We start from the raw sequence: 21,631 nt of genomic DNA on the forward strand, positions 1-21,631 counted from the left end.
TAGATAGATAGATAGATAGATAGATAGATAGATAGATAGATAGATAGATAGATAGATAGATAGATAGATAGATAGATATGTGACCTTGAATAATTAAAACAATGAAGAAAATAAGTGTTAAAATGTATACTATTTTGTGAAAAGAATGCATCAGTTTTAGTTTAGAAATAGGCGATTATGCATTTAACAAGACCTGTTTGAAAGTCAACTTGTGAAAAAACTTAAATGCTTAGATTTGTGTAGAAAAGCTGCTCTAAAAAAAAGCTTATAATCCCACACCCAAATTATAACGCAGGAGTAAATCTTTCTTTAACTAATGATGATGATCAAAAGAGTTTATTTCATCATTGCTGATTCATGCAGTAATTGTTTATTCTTTAGTGTATGACATTTAGAACTGGAAGTAAAACTAAAAATAGCATTTGAAGGGAAAATAATGCATCACATGACAAAATTGTGCATCAGCAGACTTATCTGGGTTTCTTTATTCAAAGTAAACCGCAGTGTTTATAATGAAAGAAAACCTCCCATATACCATGTTTCTGGAAGCTAAATAAAACAAGTTATAGAGAGATAGTCTTTTTTTCTTTAACTGGACATTATTTCTCAGTCTTTATTCTAATTTTTAAGTATTCTGAAACATTTGGATTATGTCTTGATAATTCCATTCTTCTTTTTCAGCGTCCCTAAACGAACTAGAAGACAATGACTTGGACGCCCTCATGGCCGACCTGGTGGCCGACCTCAATGCAACAGAAGAGAAACTGGCAGCAGAAATACAAGGTCTGGATGTGCCACCATCATCTTCATCAGACCAACCGCCTCCACCTAAAGGGCTTAGCTTCCAGCCTGCCTCCTCCATTACATCATCATCAACTTCTCCTGGAAATAACAACACCAGCAGCAGCGTGACCACCCCATCTTCTTCCAACACCTCGCCTCTGCCGCCTCCTCCTCCTCAGTCAGCAAAGCCCACAATGGTACAGCGCCTCATTTTAAATACAATCAGCAATGACCTTTTTACAGTAGGTTAACAGGAACTGGTCCGGTTTTTTTTTAAAAGAAGTGAGAGTTTAGATGAAGGTAACAAAACATCTGAAAGAGTTTTCTGTTTAGGTATACGGCTGAACAACAGAAACTTAGATGTCGTATTTTGTCCTTTTAACTGAGAAGGTTACAAACATTTATCACCGGCTTGAAAGGCATTTTAATTTGGCACTTTTTATTATCGTTTAAGTCATTCATTTACTGTTTATTTTTTCTATCGGTGATAATTTGGGTCAGTAGAAACATGGACATATAAATGGCCGTTCCAATTAATCAGGGTGGAATTAATCAGGGTCTAATTTTCTTCTTCGTCTTTGGTCCCCATCTCAACCCTGTTAAACTCTGGAAGTATGCTTAAAAGCCAGTTAAGGCTCATATAGCTCAGACAATTAAACTAAACTCTACCAATACAGCAGATTAATAAATAAATACATACATAGATTAAAAATAAATAAATAAATGATGCTCTAACATTAGATCTGTATTAAGTAATTAGCCTGTTTATCGCTACAAAAAGCATCAGGTCAAGGTAATACTTGCTTAGAGATAATTACCCAATCTCTTTTTTTAAGCACCTAATAATACATTTAATTGGATCAGAAAACCCACAATGGTTTTTTTTTTTTTTTTATGTACTTGGATTTTAATGATTCTTTCTATTAAAAAAACTTGAAAAATACTCAGAGAGCGCAGACCTCTGCCAAGCACCACCTTGTTCCCCAAATTGTGCCTACACCTATAGCTGAAACTCACACATAATCTGGATCATTACCAGATTTTAATGAATTATTCCTTGGTATGAGGTGCACCTCTGGTAACAATTTCCTTAAAATCCTTTCATAAGGTTATAAACAAGGCATGCGTTTCTGCAGCCTCTGGTGTTTGTTCTGCTCTCACCTTCTATTCACTCTGCACTCTGATTTCTTGGTTGATCAGCAGATTGAGACTTTAAGCGAGGCATGGCTCACCTTTCCTGTGTTTTTGTTTTTGGGTCCGGTGCTGAAGCTGTCAATTGTCGCTTCTGTTACTCTCTGGTTTAGGGGGGAACAGCCAAATGTTATTTAGTGCACCCTAAATGCACCAGGGAGCATCAATGCAGATCCTTCCTCCCAGCAGCTCTAAGACTCTATAACCGCCACTGTTCCCAACAACCTAAATAAGTTGTTACATTCATGCTGATTTTGCAAAGATTCTACCATAGTTAAATATGCTGCTGTCATGTTCCATATCTCTGATGTTGCTGCTATTTTTCAAATACCCATTACTGTAAAAATGGCTATAGCTGTAGGTTGGTTATTTTATTCTCCAGGTGCACAATTTAATATTGTTTACAGTACAGTGTTTTATTGTTTATCTTTTAACTCTTTACTAGTATGTTATCCTTATACATTTTTCTAAGGACCACATTTATGTGACCATTTTTTCTATCATCTTTTTGCTGCTGTAAACACCAGGATTTCCCCATTGTGGGACATTAAAGGGATTTTATATTCTAAAGAATCCTTTAAAAAAATCACTGCTTCCGGATTGCAACGTGGATCATCACCAAAATGTAACGGATTGTTCATTGGACTGAGGTGCACCTTTGGTAAAACAGTCATTTAAATTCATTCATAACTTTTTAAGTTATCCTGTACACAGACGGACAGGCAGAGAAACAAACACAAAACATAACCAGAGGTAATAAAAAAAAAAAAACATCTAACATATTGAAGATAATTTTGACAAGGCTCTTGGTCTTTTTTTTTCTCTGTAACCTCTAATAAGCAGTTGAGGTTCTCTAACTGTCACACACATTGAGGTCAAAGCTAAGTAGATCCATCTGTTGAAGTTATGGGTGGGGGGGGGCAAACAGATGAGGGCCTGTCTGGAACAGATCAAACACACAACCATGTGAAGACTGTAACAGGATCAGGGGGTCCCGTGGAGGTAAAAAAGTGTCAGTCCTTGAATGGTTGGATATAGGTATGGTAGACGGATGCTTATTGCTTTAACAGAGCTTGTGACCTCATTTTATTGTGGTAAAAAACACCAAGTGTGCTGAGGCAAAGCTTGCATCATTGGTAAGCGAGATGTGTACAGGTTCATTTTAAGCTACAGGCAATCTTTAAATGTTCATTGGTGACATTACTGCTTACCTGAAATAAATAATAGTTCTGTTTGCTTGAAACTAAAAGACTGGAGGGAAATTTTTATTAATTCCATCTATAAAAAAATTCAACTGAAAACAACACTATTTCCTTTTTAAGAGATAGCTAAGGTATGATTAAAATAATGTCTAGCGCTTAACTAATATATGGGTATATAACATATTTAACAATTTACTCCTAAGGAACTAAACCACACTTTTTCTTGATCAGTAGTTTTTTTTTTCTCATTTCAAAGCTTTCTATGCTTTTTCCTTTGGATTATAACACCCTTTTTTTATTATTTCACAACAGGTAATTGTACCTGAGAAAGAGATGTGGAGAAAAGCAATAAAAAAAAATAAAGATGAAGTTTAAAATTAAAGATGTCAGGTCCATATTAACCATATGTATATAGCAAACGAAAAAGGAACAAGCTGTGTCTTGTTTGAAGTAGTTTGAAAATTAGATTTCATGATTGCTGTTTTTAAACAAAACTGGTTCATTGCAATAAAATAAATGGTAGATGCTATTTACTGTATAAATTGTTTTACACCACATTCAGTAATTCCCTCATTCGTGCAAACCTTCACACTGATGGTGGTAAGCTGTGGTGTAGCCAACGCTGCCCTAGGGCTCACTGACAGATGTGAGGCTGCTATGCACAGGCGCCCCTGAGCACAATCTGCAGTGTCTAAATGATGTAGTGAGGCAGTGCTTCCCAACCTTTGACCTGTGTACCCCTTTGAGCATTTTGTCTTACCAGGAGTACCCCCCACTCAGCCAAAAGTATTGATGACCGTCCAAAAGTGGAATGTACAATAACTGATTATAAAATAAAAACACTTTTACTATATCTTTTAACCTGAGCATTTAATTCTTAGGAATGTTATTCTTTCCATCTAAAATACATGAAAAACATATGTACGTGGCCTGGAAGTTAGTAAGGAATTAAAAAAATACAAAATACAAAATCAAATCCTATTATAAACCTGTATTTATAAAACTGGAGCTCCCTCATAATCACTTATAAACTTGATGAATGGGGAAGTTACAGAACAAAATTATAGTCAGACTGACTTAATTAGTTTTACATTGTTTTCATCAACCCCTATTTTCTTATACTACCTGAGAAATACAATATTTTCATGCGCCCCTTGCAATGCCCTGCTGACCACTAGGGGTTTGCGTACCTCTGGTTGGGAATCACTGTAGTAGGGATCAGAAAAACAAAACATTCTTTGAAAATAGCTGAGTACTAGTGAGAAAATGTCTTAGAAAAAGTAACCAATGATACTAAGAATGTCGCTTTTAAAAAAGAAAGTCACATCTTAGATGTGATTATGCTGTTAACCACTGTATGATTAGAGTATAGGACAATTAAAGTGATTCATAATTTAAAAGGCTTTTTTGAAGGTCAGAAAAGGAAGAACTGAAAATGGATGATGTATCCTTCAACATCCAAGTGTTAATTCAAACCAACATCAACTAATTCAGTTCCTTTATTCTGTTTAGGAAGAAATAGAAGCTCAGATGAAGGCGGATAAAATCAAGCTTGCCCTGGAGAAGCTTAAGGAGGCCAAAGTTAAAAAGGTAAGGTTTACAGTTACCTAGATAGAAAATGCTTTATATTCAGACGAGCCGTGAGTTTTGCCATGGTTATCTTCCTCTGTGCTTTTCGAGGTGACATTACTAACATTTACAGATGGTTATTTTTATCTAGCAAACATCCTTCAGGGTGGCAGTTTGTTTTCTGAGTAACACTTACTCATTTTCAAATGTGACACAAAGCAGATAAACATAGGCTGGCATGTAAAGCTTTGCATCAAAATATAGTCAAGTTTGCATCTGGTGGCACAATGTAACTTTGTCAAGCAGGATGCGGAAGACCACATTGCTTAGTGGTAGCTTCTTTGCTGTCTTAAGATAATTTGGAGGTCATCCTTTGACCTTTTTGCTATTTGTCGCCTAGTTCCATGCTGTAGCTGATCAAAAATAACATGACACTTCTGCAAGAACATACAGTTTGTGCCTGAGTTTTGACATGCACAAAAGCAGACATGTTTTAATTAGCTGTAGCAGATGTTTCATTTATTTGGCTCCTTCCCTGTCCTTGGTCTTCGAATTGTGTCCAGTTTAGTCCGGGCTTAAGCTTTGGTGATTCCTGCATGCTGATCAATAATAATAATAATTAAAAAAGTCCTTTTATTTTAGAGTGATTTTTTGAGTCAGATGTTTAAAACTTGGACAAAATGCTTTCCCAGGAATATATAAACAACGTTCTCCAAAAAGAAACCTGGTGAACCAATTTTTGCATAAACATAAGAGTCTGAGTTGTGACATACAAACATCCAGACACATTTTTTTATTGTTTCAGCAGATCTTCCTTTGGTCCGTTTTAATTCCAGATGTATACAGTGGTCTCTGAGGACAATTGAAATGTGCAATGCAAGTAGAGAAAAGCTAGATATCTGATTTTTATTGAAAACCATATGAAGCTCAGCAAACCCAGACCTAGTATGTCTTCTTTAGCCTTGATAAGATCCACAAAAAAACATATGTGCATGATGACAGGAAGTCAGCTGATTTAATGAGAAGTCCTTAGTCTTCCAAAGCTGGACTTGTTTCCATATGACAGGAAGAGTGAATCCACTGGCCTAGATGAAAATAAATCTTAGTCAGCGCTTTGGCTGAGGACCTACCATTACAAACAGACCTTTGAAATGAATTACTGAAGAGATGATGCTCACAGCTATTTCATTAAAGCTAACATTTTGAAGAAAAACAGTCATTTTATGTGCAGTACATGTTATTAAAGAGGCACAGAAGCAAGCTGCATATACTTATAGGCTGGATTTAGTCTTACTCTGGAAGCCTAGTGCTATACACATCATAACTGAGAACTGAGTCCACTCAGACTGTTGGGTCAGAGGAAATCCCTCCCTTATATCTATTGTATTTTGAACTAGATCAATTAAGACACATGATACAAACTTCTTGTATCTGCTTCCCTTTGTTTTTGGTTACATTGCATTAAAAAAAACAAACGGTAAATGTGTATCTGCAGTTTACAAAACACTCAAGTGTTAGTAATGACATAAATATGCAACATGTGTAAAAAAAAAAATACATTTACTCCATGAACTGGGTAGGTTTGTCTAGGCTTGTGATGCTTCATTCATACAGCTGGTTATTTTCTTTGACTTGTCAACATGTCTGGTGCCATGGCGGCTTACATGCAGTGATGTAACGCAAAAACACAGCTGGTTTTTAGCAACCCGTTTACCATTGCTAAATGGACTGTATTTGTATAGCAGTTTAACAAGCCCAAGGAAACCAAAGTGCTTTACACTACATTTGGTCGTTCACCCTTTAACTCACACATTCACACACTGATGGTGAGCTACATCGCAGCCAACGCTGCCCTGGGACTCCCTCACAGAAGAGAGATCGCACGCAGAGGCACCAAAGGGCCCTATGTCCACAATCAGTGGGCGAAGTGGGTGAAGCGTCTTACCTTAAGACACAACAACTGAGAGGGAGATGCTAATTACAGTAAAAATTAGGGCTGAAACAATTAATTGGATTAATCGTGATTAATTGAAATAATCTGCAACTAATTTAGTAACCAATTAATTGTAAACTGGAGTATAGAAACTCTAAAATTTGACTTTTGCTGACAGAGCAGTATTTATATCAAAATTGTAATTGCATTTAAGATTAAAAAAAAAAAAACAAAAAAACTTTTTCTCGTCTGTCAATATGCTCTATCCAGAACTCCTCAAATGGCAATTTTAAAATCTCCTTGTTTAATTTTGTGAAAAAAAATCTTCTTGAAGGAACATTTTGCTATCCGATAATCAATTAATCGAAAAAAGAATCAACAGATTAATCGATTTGCAAGATAATCGTTAGTTGCAGCCTTAGTAAAAATTCTGATATATTTTTTAATAGGTGCAGATATAACCAAAGAAATACCACAGTGTTGCCTGCTTGTAACCTAGCTATAATTTGGCTTTTAATTACTGGAATTTGCTTCTCTTAAAGGGGAACGCCGTTTTTTTTTTTACATTGGGCCCTTGATTTTACGTTATTACATCGTGTTCTACTCACACATATGAGTCTTGTGTCATTTGGAGCTGTTCTGAAGATATTCGGTTAGGTTATATCCAAGAAACGTCTTCCTATAGGCAAACAACTTGACGGCACAAACTAAACTGTTCATAATTTATTCTTTATGGTACGCCAGCATTCATAACGTAGGCGAATCACTGTCCCCCAGACACCCGCGGTTATATTTTTTATATTTATATGTTTTAAAAACATAATAATTTACTAAAGCCTCAGTTTTCCTAGTTTTGTTTTTGCTCAGTATTTTCTCCTTCGTTCTTTTCTACATTTATGTATACATTTCAGAAAGAAGAGTAAATTGACGTTCTTTGGGTTTTCTTCCGACAGTTGGTGGTGAAGGTGCTGATGAACGATGGCAGCTCCAAGACTCTGATGGTTGACGAGAGACAGACAGTCAGGGAGGTTCTGGACAACTTGTTTGAGAAGACGCATTGTGACGGCAATGTAGACTGGAGTCTGTGCGAGACGAACCACGAGCTGCAGCTAGGTGAGTGCATAAATGGCCGCCATCAAGTGACGCTGCCATCATTATCTTCCAAAAGACATGGGGGACAGGGGTGGTCAAAATAACCACCGAAATGGTGCAAAGTAAGAAAGTTTAACTAGTTTGGTTTGATTACAAAAACTATAAGTCCTCTAGAGGCATAGCTGCAATGCAGACACCTTGCAATACATCTTAATCACACCCCAAAGAGTTACGAGAAGTAGAGTGTTGGGTATGTTACATCTAAGTGAGAAAGCCATTAATAGCATTTACTTTTGCATTTTTGTGATTTAAATAATTTCTGTCGTGTGAATTCCTCTAACGTCTATTTAAACTGGGTCAATAATAAACAAGAAAGCTGAAGTTCCTTAAAAGTTATATAAAGAAAAGTCTATTTGTTTTAAACTAACGTCGAAACATAAGAGACAGATATGAAGCTATATAGAGACAGACTACAGATATGTATATATTTTAACAGTATACCTAAGACTACTGTTTTTATTCAATCTTTTTCTTCTATCTAGGTGATCAGTTCTCTCCTATCTTATATTTCCCCATACCCACTTTATGTCATTTCCTGCTTATATTCTAACATAAGTTAGTGCGAACAGGTGCTGCGTCAGACACCATCAGTCATCTCCCTCTGTCATGCGGAAATAAAAGCCTCATGATCGTCTGCCCGAGCTATATTTATTGCAATTTCAGGACCTCGCCAGCATCACATTATCCAGGCCATGTGCTACAATGTTACTTTAACTCCTTCAGGAAATGTTAAATACAGCTATTATCAGTAGTTCCTGAAACCCCCTATGCAATGAAATGTGAGGCAAAGACCTGCAGCACAATGCAGCATTAAATTGTTGGGTTATGTTGGTGTTTGAGAGCACAATGTGTGTGGTTGGAAAGAGAAACGTCATTCAAGTTCATTTTAACTTGCTGAAAGAAGAGACAGCTTTACGTTAAGCTCCATTGGTTTTATCAGTTGTAAAAAAAAAAAAGCATTTTTATCAACTGTTTTATGGGTCAAGACCTGAATTTGCTTCCCTTTTTGCAGTTAATTTATTTGCGAAACGAACGGGAAGCAGTAACCTTTGTGCTACTTTTATTTTCCCAAACATTTAACCCTGCCTTCCTATTTAGTTTAACTCTCTGACACACAGATGACTATTTCCAACATGCTGTCTGTGCAAAAAAAATGACCGTTGCTGCCCTGACACAAAAGCACGTGGAGTGAAATTGTCTTATGTCATGTCAGCCATTCTACACACCATCACAACCTCAAAGAAAAAAGGTCTTTTCACAGAAGGCTCATTTTAAACGTGTCAAAACCTCCTTCTTGACTTTGCTATATTTGATCTGAATGTGAGCAGCTCTGCTTACATTTAAACTTCAACTTCACAGAGCTAAAGCTGAATCAGGCCCAATAAACACCCGTAGAACTCAACAGGAACACATCTTCAAACAAAACTCTGCTGCTCCAAAACTTCAACATGTGCTTACCATGCACACTACTGAAATGGAGTTCAAAGGGATTTGTACTCCTAACAGTTCATTTCCAGCTGCTAATTTGATGATTGTAGAAGCCAAGCTGTAGTCTGGAACCATGGCAGCAGTTTTATATAATTCCCAGTTTTTCCCCAGCTGGTGAGCTATATTTGGACACGGTGGCAAAACTGAGTTCAAATGCCAACCGTGTGACGGAGATCTGAAAGACTAAGTTGGTGGGTGGGCCAAGGGTTTATTTGTTTATTATGAAGACAAGCAACCTCTCATCTTTATCTAGACCCTTTGAAACAGTAGTGGATTTTAAGAATTAGAGAATTTTTAAAACATTTTTGAAGTAGATCTACTGCTAATTATGCATAGGGATAAAAAAAAACAGGTGGTGTCAAATTATCTAACATGACTAGACTATATATCAGCTGCTTGTTGTTTTTTTAATGCAAAAAAATTATCCTGAGTTCAGTTTATCTCTGGAAATAACTCAACTGAAGTGCTCCAAAATGGTGAAATCTTAAGTCCCACTTTAACCAAGAAGACCATACACTGCTTCTACATTCAAAATGGAGGCTACTCTTTATTATGGCCAATCTCATTGGAAGGGTTGTAAAATTGGCCGTATTGGCTGCTGAAATTAACAGCAGCCAATACGGTCAACAAGCAGAAAACTGGAACACATTTACCTCAGTGTCAGGTTGAGTGGAGGTTTGAAGAGGACCCAAATGCAGAGACTGAAGCTGGAGGTGGTTTCTAGCAGATTTAATAACAAAAAGGTGGCAACTGAAGCAAAAACACAGAAATACCAAAACACCAAGGGACATCAGGAAAAACACACACGAGGAACCAGCAAACAGTGATGGAAAAGAAGGTGTAAAAATGGGATACTGAACCAAGACCAGGCTAATCAGTAGACTGGGAGCAGGTGTGGAGAGAGGAATCTAGAAGGGAGCTAGGAGAAGCAGACTGACACAAGAGGGCAAGAGAGGGTAAACAAGAAATATATAAGAACTCAAAAAATATAACCAAAAACAACTAGAATAACACAAAATGGAAATTAAACCAGTACATTAGAAAACACAGAAATACATGAGTCAAAGCATAACTGAAAAACTCAAAAAGGAAACTTAAACAGAACCAAAAAGTGCAGAATCATGATAGAGAGATTATGTAACTCCAACTGGAAAGTTTGAAACTTTTAAACTGAACTATTAGCTTATTAGTATTGCAGGGCTTCTTCTGGCCTCAGAGAACCATTACATCTGTAATTTAAAACTGAATCAAAAATTTATTTCCTTAACCTTCTTGTTCAGTCCTTTTATTTTGTTTTGACTTTTCAGTTAGTTTATCCAATACAGTTTTTATGAAGTATTTTTGTGCACTAGCAATATATCCAATTACAATAATCTAGCGCTTCATAAAGACTATGTCAGTATTAGATAATCTACATGGATCTAAATTAAATAAAAAAAGTACCACCATAAATACAAAACAAATAAAATACATTGAAATGAAAAACAAAACAAAACTCTTTCACAGGACATTTGATAATTAAGTGACTCTTTGGTTTTAAAAGGGTCATAGAATGATTCTATAGGATATTTGGTGCTGGTCCTTAAGGTCTCTGAATAAGGTGTGTAACATTGGTTGGGCTGAAAATGGCATATTTGCTGTTGTATGAGCCCTAATGCAAGCCTGGTTAGAAGGCATAGAATGAAACAAAAATTGTCCGGGATTCTGGTCGATTTTGGCCGTGCAACACATACTCGAAACACACGGAATTCGAACCGAGCCCTCAACTCCGGGGCTGGTCTGTTAACCCCCGCGGACGGGGGCAGGGAGCCAGCGGGGGACGGAGCAACCGAACCCGACTCGGTGACGGTAGCCTGGACACCTGCTGCCCCATGCTTCCCCCCATCCTGCCTTACCGGCCCCCAGCCCCTCCTCCTCCGGCTGAGGACGGGCGGCTCATGGCTCTATGCTGAGGTCCGGTCCACTCAGCGGCCCAGCAGTTGACACTTCATACCCCGAACCCCCCAGTTTTGGGGCATAACAAAAGTACAGGCCAGAACCAAATAAGGCACCATCCCCAAGTTTACGTCAATTTGGTGCTTTGTTTGGATTCACCCGTTTTACGGTGGAAGTTTAGAATTGTGAGATTTGCAGAGCAAGGAGGTGTAGATGGGGTTTGAACCTCTCTGTATGTTCATTTCATCCACTGAACTATTGGTATTCATCTATGACAATGTAAACTCGGTTTTGCATTCTATGACCCCTTTAATACAATACCTGGCTAATATAGTTTCTAGGTTATAGCAAATAAGATGAGTAATGGCTGCTGCTAAAAGTAAGCCTAGCTCACTGTTGAAGTTGAACTTTATCCAAGCAGATCTTAGCTGTATTGGGCTGTGGTTTACTTTTAGCTTGTTTTCATCCTTGCATATATAGCTTTAACTTGGCTGCAGCTTAGCTATAACTTCATTTTGCATAGTTTGGGCCTTAGCTGTAGCTAAGAGCAAAGCAATAGTCTTAGGGGAAAGCATTTGTTTTGTAGGTTTTTAGATTCCTATACAAAATTACAGTTTTACTTCAATAAGTAAGTTCCTCTAAACTCTTCTCCCTTTGTGGTTTTGGTTCTGTTTTTAAACATCTCTATCTCCTGATTTGGGGTGTGGGAGTGTGTGTGTGGGGGGTGCTTTAAATGCATAACTGATGAAGTGCAGTAGGATAGTATAGAAATACACTTTAGTAAATAGTTTTTCTATTTAGTGTCGATGAAGCATTTTGGTTTATCTTAAGACAATTTAATAATAAATAGTTATCCTAATTAAGTTTCACCCACAATTAAGACAAACACTCTCTTATTAGCTTGAAAAAAAAAAAAACGCATCAGTAGCGCTTAAAAAACATCTATGCTGATATTACTTATTCATAGTACTTATTTGAGAAGCTGTTGAACTAATTTTAAGGCAAAGGGATTGTATTTTACGGCAATGAATTAGATTAAATATTACGTGTAACTCAATAATTATAGGACTAAGCTGAGCAAGATCAAATGTGGCTTAATTCTTGTGTCAATTTAAATTTAATTTCCATATGCTAACCCTAGCTCTGTGTACCATAAATAGGGCAATGGCTTATAACACACCTCTTGTTATCTGGTCTTAAAAAGGTTAGAGACAGGCACTCAACTTGACTTAATGCTAATAATTAAACGGATTGTTCATTTGTTTTTCATGTATAATGAGGGGATTCTTAGCTTATCACAGTATATTAATATTAAAGTGTCTAAATAAAAGGGAGAAAATTGTTATCATTTAAAGAATTGCCATTGTTTTTATCTGTTATCAGAGTCATTTCTAAGTTCCTTGTAATGCTATAGAACTTCTATCCATATGCAGATGATATGATCATATTCTTTTGATTCCTAAGTTTGCTTCTCTTCTGACAGAACGGACGTTTGAGGACCATGAGAACCTGGTGGAGCCCCTCCTTGCATGGACAAGGGACAGCGAAAACAAAGTCCTCTTCCAGGAGAGAAAAGATAAATTTGAGGTTTTTAAAAACCCACAGGTTGGTCAAGTTTTTAGTTTTAAAACAGACCAGATCCAGCTATTTGGAGCAAGCAGCATGATATCATATAATTACTGGATATTTGTGTGATAGGTTGCCTCAATTTAGGCAGACATTTTTTTTTTCATAGCTGCAATCTATCAGACACAACAGTTTGCAGCCAATGAGATCTTGGCATGTTTGCTGTTATAATTGGCCACTTAACAATCTCAGAGAGTTTAATGGATTCGGTCTGTTGGCAGAGACAAATAGCCTGGCTGAAATAAGACCGAAGCACTCTATCACTGGCTCCAACAAAAGACAGAACATCTCTGTTCATTTACATGTTTACCTTTTGACAACTATATCCAAAAGCTTTTTCCTTGGAGTCTGCTGCAATGAACGAGTGGATAGTAAAATGTATTTTCTTTTATGGACACAGTCTGAGAGATCTGTATTTTATTAAAAAAAAAATAAATAAGGCACTGATAATGACATGAAAAGTAAAGATACAATTTATGGAGATATTTAGAGTCCAAGATGTTGAGCTATAAGCCAATTCCTAAATGTAATTTAGCATGCTGCCTTGGCAGGGTTAGTTAAACCCCTTACAACTAACACGAAACATTAGCATGTAGAAGGATTACAGGGAATTTGGGGAACTTCCATCAGCGTTTAGGTTTTTCCCTGACATTTCTGCACCGTCTTCTTTGCTCCTGCCATCTTTTCATGGCAATCCTGCTACCTATGCACTATTTGCTTGATGCCTCAGACCAACGCCTAATAAACACACAAATCTTTTATACCATGGCTTATGTCTACTGGTTTGTTGTCCCAAACTGGAATGCTTTAAATTATCAAACAAATGTTGTATTTGGTCGCAAAATCTGACTTTTTATTTGCAAAGAGAAAACAGCTTTCCAGACAAATCTGATTTTGTGTTTTAAAAAAGGCTGCTGTGAAATCCTGAATGAACAGTCTGTTATGTCACAACTAGGCCTGATATTGGCCTGAATTGTAGAACCTAAATTTAAAAAGTCTCAAAAATTAACACATTGTTGGCCAGATGTGAAAAAAGATGAGAAAAAAATGGATAAATTACATAGATCAGTCTGGAAAGTGTCACAAAGCCATTTCTAAAGCATTTGGGCTCCAGTGAGGCACAGGTAGGCCATCATCCACAAACATGGAAAAGGAGAAAGTCCTTCCCAGGAGTCACAGGGGAGTTACCTTAATATTTCTAAGAATGCATCAAATGACTCTTCCAGGAGATTAAAGAGCCCAGATCAACATCTAATACACTATATCTTAACCATGGTCCTTGAGGCCCACAATCCATGTTTTAGATGTGTCTCTGCTCCAGCAAACCTGATCTAATTGAATGCATTACCCCCTCAGCATGTCAAGTGCTGCAAGAGGTTGTTAATCATTCTTTTGGTTAGGTGTGAGGCAGCAGAGAAATCTAGCAGGCTCAAACTAACGGCATTTCAGGGGAAAAACATACCAGCATTAAAGCATGGTGGCAGTAGGGTTATAATCAGGGACTGGTTTTCTTATTTAAGAACTGGATTACTAGACTAATTGATAAACTTCTAATCTAGATAAATATTCTGAAATCTGTTAAATCCTACCTGGACCATTCAATTAGGAATTAAACTCCAACAGTTTGACTATTAGTACTATTAAAGGTATAGTGGAGGATGTTATTTTTCCGGTTGGATCATCAAGATAAGTGGTCCTCATAATTGTTTTGGCTCTTTCTTGTGATATGTTTATATAAAGTGATAAAATTCTGTAAAAATTGCAAATCTTCTTTTGCAAAGTAAGCATGTATGAGCTATAAGTGGAGAAGGCGGGCATGCAATAAGGCAGGACTTTTCAAAAAGTCACGAAAATCCTCCACTATATCTTTACAGGCTGCAGACAAATGTGTTTCTGTGCAGAACTAATTGCTACTTCGCTTCAACAAAGGCATCAAATTATAGTAGCTTGAAGAGGATTTGCAGATTTGTTCGTTTTGTTATTGTATGTACGGTAGTAAAAATCTCTACACAATATCTTATTTTAGAAAAGTAGCAGTCAACAGGCTAAGATAGTCAGCTCTAAAGACTAACCACAAGCTGTGACAATGAAAATAGCAATAATCCAAATCTTTCATCACTTGCAGAACTTTTATCTTTGGAAAAAGGATAAGAAAACACTCAAGGATATGAAAGACAAAGACAAGGAATTGTTGGTACAGGTAAATGAAAAATTTCAAGTGCTTTAGTGAAGCATTGTTTCCTTTCCTGTGTTCTCTTTGTAATCTGTTTTTTTTTTGTGCAGGAGAACTTCTGTGGTTCATCTATCATTGTTCCCGACCTGGAAGGGGTGCTGTTCCTGAAAGAAGATGGGAAGAAGTCTTGGAAGCAGCGGCTCTTTCAGCTACGAGCCTCAGGAATTTATTACGTCCCCAAAGGAAAAACTAAGGTGATTGGATCATGATTCACCTTCACTTGCTGTCATCTATTGTTTTGTTTTTTTTCTGTTGTAGTTTTTTTCCCCCCTCAAATTTAGCCACGTTTTCAGTGGTTCTGAATGGACTTAAGAATATACATGATCAAGCTCTAGCAAGCAGCTTCTTATATGCTACGCTGAATGGAACAGTGGATTCTAGGTTGTCAAAAATGTATTTAAGATTTATTAAGAACATTTAACATAGATATGTTGGACTAAATGTAAAACAAAGAAGTAGCATCCTATTTAGATAGATCTGCACCTACAATAAAAGTTTATATATATATATATATATATAGATATGTTGGACTAAATGTAAAACAAAGAAGTAGCATCCTATTTAGATAGATCTGCACCTACAATAAAAGTTCAAAAGAGTTTAAAAGGTTGGCACTAAGGATTCAGAGCAGGAGCGAAGAGAAGAGAGAAAATATTCAAGTTCTCCCTCTCAGTTATTAGATTATAATTATTATAATTACTTATAATCTATGTATATCGAAAATCTTTCTCCTTTATTTTCTTTTTTCAAATAAATTAATAACTTTCTTCCAAAGAAAGCTCCCAAATCTGGCTATAATGATGAAAACCTAATGGGATCAGATGGAGTTAAAGTTTCACTTTTGGCTAAAATTTCAAATGCTAATTTGACCCCTATTCAGAAAAACATGAAAAGCATGACCATTTCCTTCTAAAACATTGCGTTGGTGGCACCATGGTCTGATGGTCCTTTACTGAAATTAGAATTTTGACAAAGTTTAAAAGACTCGAGACTGCTCCAAAACCTTTAGGGTTCTAGGTCGAATTCTTTAAAAAAAAAACATAGAAAAGACTCAAAGACTCTATGAGAGTAAATTTTAAATTCTATAATGGCCTAGTCAAAACCCCTAATTGGATACGACAGAAAATCTATGGGATTGCTTAAAGAGCGTTATGGACAAGAGGTCTAAATCTGAAAGAACTTGCAAGACAGATTTAAAAGTGATGGGCATGTAAAAATGTTAGATGCTGATTTCCTACCAACAGAGAGTGAATGCTGACACTGAATTAAAATTACAAGAATTTTGCAAAATACACATCATATTTTATGTGTAAAAAGAATCAGATTAAATGCTCCTAATCTCCTAGCAGTTTACCACAAGTCTGAACACATCCCTTGGTATTACAGTACTTTTGGAGGAGTTAAAATGGCATTCAGTTAAATATAAAATCTGCTGAAAATGAGGACGTCTAATTTCCCTTAAAGCCTTGCTTTGTCTTTTTTTAGTCATCCCGGGATCTCGTCTGCTATGTCCAGTTTGACAACGTAAATGTTTACTACGGAAAAGACGTCAAAAACAGATACAAGGCCCCGACCGACTTTTGCTTCGTTCTAAAGGTAAGTTAATTTTGAACGAGCAAGACGCTGTTTCATTATTTGGAGGTTTTTGATGAAAGGATGATTTTTATAGGTCAGGCTGTGCAGCTGTTAGCTTATGGAGAAACACAGATGTTGAAGATATTTGAATTTGAAGAAGTGAAAGGAGACATTTTCATCGAGTTTAGCTGAAATCTTTTGTAAAATAGTTCCTTATTTATTTGCCTGTTATTATTTTTATCAATACCCAAATGCTTCTAAACAGCTTATAGAAAAAATAGCATCAGTGAATATGGACTCAGGATAGACAGAAACATGCTGACATGCATTGAAGGAGGAGTTAGAGGAATTTTTGGTAACAGCTAAAGGGATGTGAAAGTCAGCTTTCTTTCTTTTCCCCTATCTAATCTGGGAACCACCAGACCATTGCAGATCAGTGATGTCCAAACTTTTACCACATGGGCAAAAAACGTCAAGTTGAAAGTATACAAGAGCAACAAAAGTTAGATTTTCTTTAAACAGTTAAAGTTTATATCAAAAGGTTTAAGTAAAATCAGGATCTGGTCTCTAATTCCCATAAAAAGCTTCCTCTAGCCAAGCTAATGAAATCTGTCCAGCAAAGTCGGCTTTTGACTAACTCACCAATAACACTGGAAAATAAGAAACATGGCTAGTAAAAAGACAAATACCTTGATTTCTATTGGGATTTCCTAATCTGATATCAGAAATCAGTCAGATATGATCCAAAAACCGATATAAGTAAGCTGATAGGAACTCTCCATTTCTATCTGTTTCTGTGTATGTAACCAGCTGGTTAATAATACATGAGTTAGTTGTTCTCTGACCTTTTGTAGTTGATTATTGTTCTCCATTTAAAAAATATCCCTCGTTCAAGCCTTGCAGAAATGCAGAATAAAAGTATGTTTGATAGGTTGCATCAGAAATATAAGTTTTATCTAGACATCCTAGTGTTTTAATCAAAAGGTTCCTCTTTGTAGGGAACTCCTTGAAATACTTTGACAATCCAAATTTCAAGCCAATGGTGTTATTGAAATCCAGGACAAGACCTTATTACCTTTGTAACATTCAAAAAATATGGATATTTTGCTGTTAAAAATTTATGTCAATGTAATAACAAGAAACACCAATTTCCCTGAATTTATATTAAGAAAAATAACAGTAAAAATAATAATAATAACAATAATAAAGTGCTTCTATAAGAAATTCATGAAAAACATTCTGAGAGTGAAAGAAACAATTTTTTTTTTTTTGGTACAACGTAACCTTAGAGGCATTATGCTGATACTGGCAGTTACATTTTTTAGTTTATAAACCTAAATATAATTGTTAACTTGGCTTATTAATTTTTTAACTTTACTTTTTAACTTTTCAATTAGCTTTTTACCTTTTCTTCTCGACTTTTTTGACTTGAATTTACAGTAGGTTATATATCATTCAAGGGTTCATCTTATTGATCAAATGCCAAAATAGCATGTACAGCCATGTAGCAGCATCTTTACAGAATGTCTGGATATAGATCTTGTGCTTCTAGACCTCACTGAGGGATGGTCGGGAATCCATTTGTAAGGGGTATGCAGGTGATCGAAAACGGTAACTTGCCCTATAAAGGGTTAAAGATTTAGATTTTTCTACATCTTTTTTCAAAGGCCTCTCATCAGGGAACATATGTGTCTTACTTGTGTGCTTTGAATGTGAATCTCTATTTCCATCTTTCCTGATGGAGAAATCTTGTTTCATTCTTGAATTGTTTTCTCAAGCTGCACAGCATCATTCAGATGGACCGCCCTCAATTGATCACTGCACTTCCAATGAGATGTGAACATTTAATCTGTGTTGAGTCAAGGGCATTAGTGGAAAAACAGAAATTCCTGTTCTGAGCTAGTAGAAAACATAGAGAATGTTCAGGCCAAATTATCCAAGTATATCAAATTGGTTTTGAGAAGACAACTTGAAAGTTGTATAGGCCTTTTTAATTTACAAAAAAGAAGCCCAGCTATATTTTATAAGCTTGCTAATGCTAATGTATCCCACAATAAAGCACATATCTAGCTAGTGGGAGGCATTTATTTTAGGCCTGCAGCAAACACATGGTTGCTGAGTTAAATCGAGAATGGAACGCGTTTACATCATAAGCAAACCACTCAAGAGTTTATTTGGAACCATATAAAGATCTAGTTTGACTGTTATCTTCACATATAAACGAACAAGCCACACCAAAGGAGGTAACTAACTAGAGTTTGTTTCAAACCGACGTCAAAACCTCAGGTGTGAAAACACTCTACGATTGAGCATTTCAGCAAAAAAACATTCAAAAAGAGTAAATAAGAGGAAAAGCAAGTAGTATGGAGGGAATCTATGATGCTGTGGGCCTGTCTCTCTTTTAAAATCTCTGGAGAAAAAATATTTCTTAACTTTTTGATCACTGAAAGTGTAATTTAAAAAAAAATGTTGGATTTATCTTGATCCTTTAATGTTTATTGTGCTGCTGCAACCAGTAGTAACAATACTTGTTGGGTTATCTATGAGTTATCATAGTTTAAATTTAAATATCTTACAAGTTTAAGATCAGTTCAGATTCAAGATTAAGGGGAAAGGATGCATCATCGCCAACAGCTCAGATGAAATGAATACGTAACTAGTGGAGCTAACTTTAGCTGACCGTGTAGTGAATGAGGGTGTGTTCAGATAAATCGCAAAAACCCGCAACGCCTAGAAAAACATCAGCAGAACAGTCAAGCTTCATCACAGCTGGTGTGTATAGAGGCTGCTAAAAGGGGGTTATAGAACCACCCCCTTGATGAACCATTACAGGGAAATTTGACTTCCTCTTCTGGGGAAAAACAGACTGCATGGTTATTGTCAACCTGAAGGGGTCCCCCAGCACAGATGCAAACAGACCATGACTCCTGGTTTTGTTCTCATGTTTGAACAGGGCTGCTTATACTCGCCTGATCCTCTGTGTTAAATGTGTGCCAGACTCAGGGAAAGAAGATCAGTTCAAAATCACTTCGAGGTCCGTGCATCTAGCCCCATATTGCCCTCATGTGGTCCCCCACTCAGAAACCTTCATGCATTTTGAAATTTCTTTCAACACAAGGACACAAGGGTTTCCGTTTGTTGAGTGTGAGCTAATCAAAAGGAGGTGGTCAGAGGGAGAGGAGTGCTTCCGGTGGAGTCTCAATGTAAAATGCACTATTTCAGACTGAAGAAAATTTTTTTTATGAAATAATGCAGAAATAATGCAGAAATTCTGAAGTTCAGTAAACCAGCATCTCTAAACAGAGCTGGTATATAGCAGGTTCTAAAGCATGTATTTACCTTTTACATCAACCTCTTCAGTGTTTACCAAAGGGAAATAAGTCATCATTTAAAAGGTATGTGGAAAAAAAATTGAGTCCAACCTTTTTTTTTTCCCCGTACAACCTACTTTAGTAGTTACCTGAAGCTCTTCTTAAACATTGCTGCAGATTGTTGGTTTATTGACTTTTCTTTCTGTACTTCTCTGTTTTGAGTCCCAACACAGCATCTAAATCCAGACTTTGACTAGGCCACTGCAGCGTGTTTAATCTTTTCTTCAGGCATTCTGTTTTTGACCTCCTGCTGTGTTTGGGGCCATTCTCTCATTGATGATGTTTGCATCAATCTTTTAGCCATTGAACACTTTAATTCTAGAAAGTTTTGGTATGCAGAATAGTCTATGGTCGACTCAACAACTATAATGTGGATTTGTCTGTGCAGCATCCTCAGATCCAGAAAGAGTCTCAGTACATCAAATATCTCTGCTGTGATGACGCTTGGACCATGAACCTGTGGGTGACCGGGATTAGGATCGCTAAGGTAATATTTGAAGAACACATATATTAATTAGGGGTGGGTATTGGNATGAACCTGTGGGTGACCGGGATTAGGATCGCTAAGGTAATATTTGAAGAACACATATATTAATTAGGGGTGGGTATTGGCAAAGAAGTCATGATTCAATTCGAATCACGATTCACATGCCACGATGCGATTCTATCACGATGCATCACGATACTTCAAATATTGCGATGCATTGCGCTATTTTCACTGAACACTGTAAGAAAAAGATACAGCCATTACCAGTGGCTGACTGGCTGGGTATGATCTGGATCGTGTCTTTAATTAATACATAACTGAAAGCAACTGAATTCATACATAGCTTTATTAGTATTTATTGAAACGACTTTTGGAGGTGTTGCCATGAAAACAAATACTGGACAGAAATATTACTATTACTGGTGAGGACACACTGATAAAAAGATCTTAGGATTCATCAAACTTAAAATAACAAAATAAGGATAATCAGTGCCGTTTACATGGCCTCAGTGGTCCTTTAAACCAATGAAACAAAAACATTCAAATGTATATTTCCTCTTTTGCAAATGACGTGCGTCATATCAATTTCATTTTTACCTTCTTTGTTTTTAAAACCAAAATGCATCCAAGCATCTGACTTGAAATGTGATGGAGCCGGGCAAATTTTCTCAGGCACCTCCATGTTTTGTTCATGAATGACTCGTCTCAGTATCCCGCAGCCGGAAATGCTTGTGACACAAAGCAGCGGGCGTCAACACATCCGCAGCGACATCTGCTGGATTTGGAAGTTGTATTCCACTTGGTTGGGCTGATGTGCGCCAACCATTCATGTATTTTATTTGTTCATTTTTTAAAATTAAGAATCGATTCTTGCCTTCAAGAATCGATGCAGTAGATCACAAGAATTAGAATCGCGATGCATCGTCATGGCGATTATTTTGCACACCTCTAATATTAATTTAAGATTCAGATGTTTTACCACAATGATTCGTCCCTTTTTTTCAGTACGGTGCATCCCTGTACGAGAACTTCAAAACAGCAGAGAGGAAGGCTGCTGTTAGCTCTGCTATATGGACAAACCGCAGC

The 21,631-nt window shown here is 36.7% G+C and overlaps 1 protein-coding gene across 1 annotated transcript in view; it reads left to right on the forward strand.

Annotated features, from left to right (window-relative positions):
- The window catches only part of apbb1ip (amyloid beta (A4) precursor protein-binding, family B, member 1 interacting protein), a 34,933-nt gene that overhangs the window by 11,026 nt on the left and 2,276 nt on the right, over positions 1-21,631 (forward strand). Inside the window, exons 4-11 of the mRNA XM_015390645.1 lie at positions 682-980; positions 4,689-4,766; positions 7,632-7,791; positions 12,737-12,858; positions 15,005-15,079; positions 15,163-15,306; positions 16,598-16,708; positions 20,447-20,545. Of these exons, the coding sequence (XP_015246131.1) occupies positions 682-980; positions 4,689-4,766; positions 7,632-7,791; positions 12,737-12,858; positions 15,005-15,079; positions 15,163-15,306; positions 16,598-16,708; positions 20,447-20,545 (1,088 nt within the window). The remainder of the gene's footprint in view (positions 1-681; positions 981-4,688; positions 4,767-7,631; positions 7,792-12,736; positions 12,859-15,004; positions 15,080-15,162; positions 15,307-16,597; positions 16,709-20,446; positions 20,546-21,631) is intronic.

This window comes from Cyprinodon variegatus, unplaced genomic scaffold, assembly GCF_000732505.1.
Source record: "Cyprinodon variegatus isolate N-32 unplaced genomic scaffold, C_variegatus-1.0 Scaffold507, whole genome shotgun sequence".
Taxonomy (NCBI): domain Eukaryota; kingdom Metazoa; phylum Chordata; class Actinopteri; order Cyprinodontiformes; family Cyprinodontidae; genus Cyprinodon; species Cyprinodon variegatus.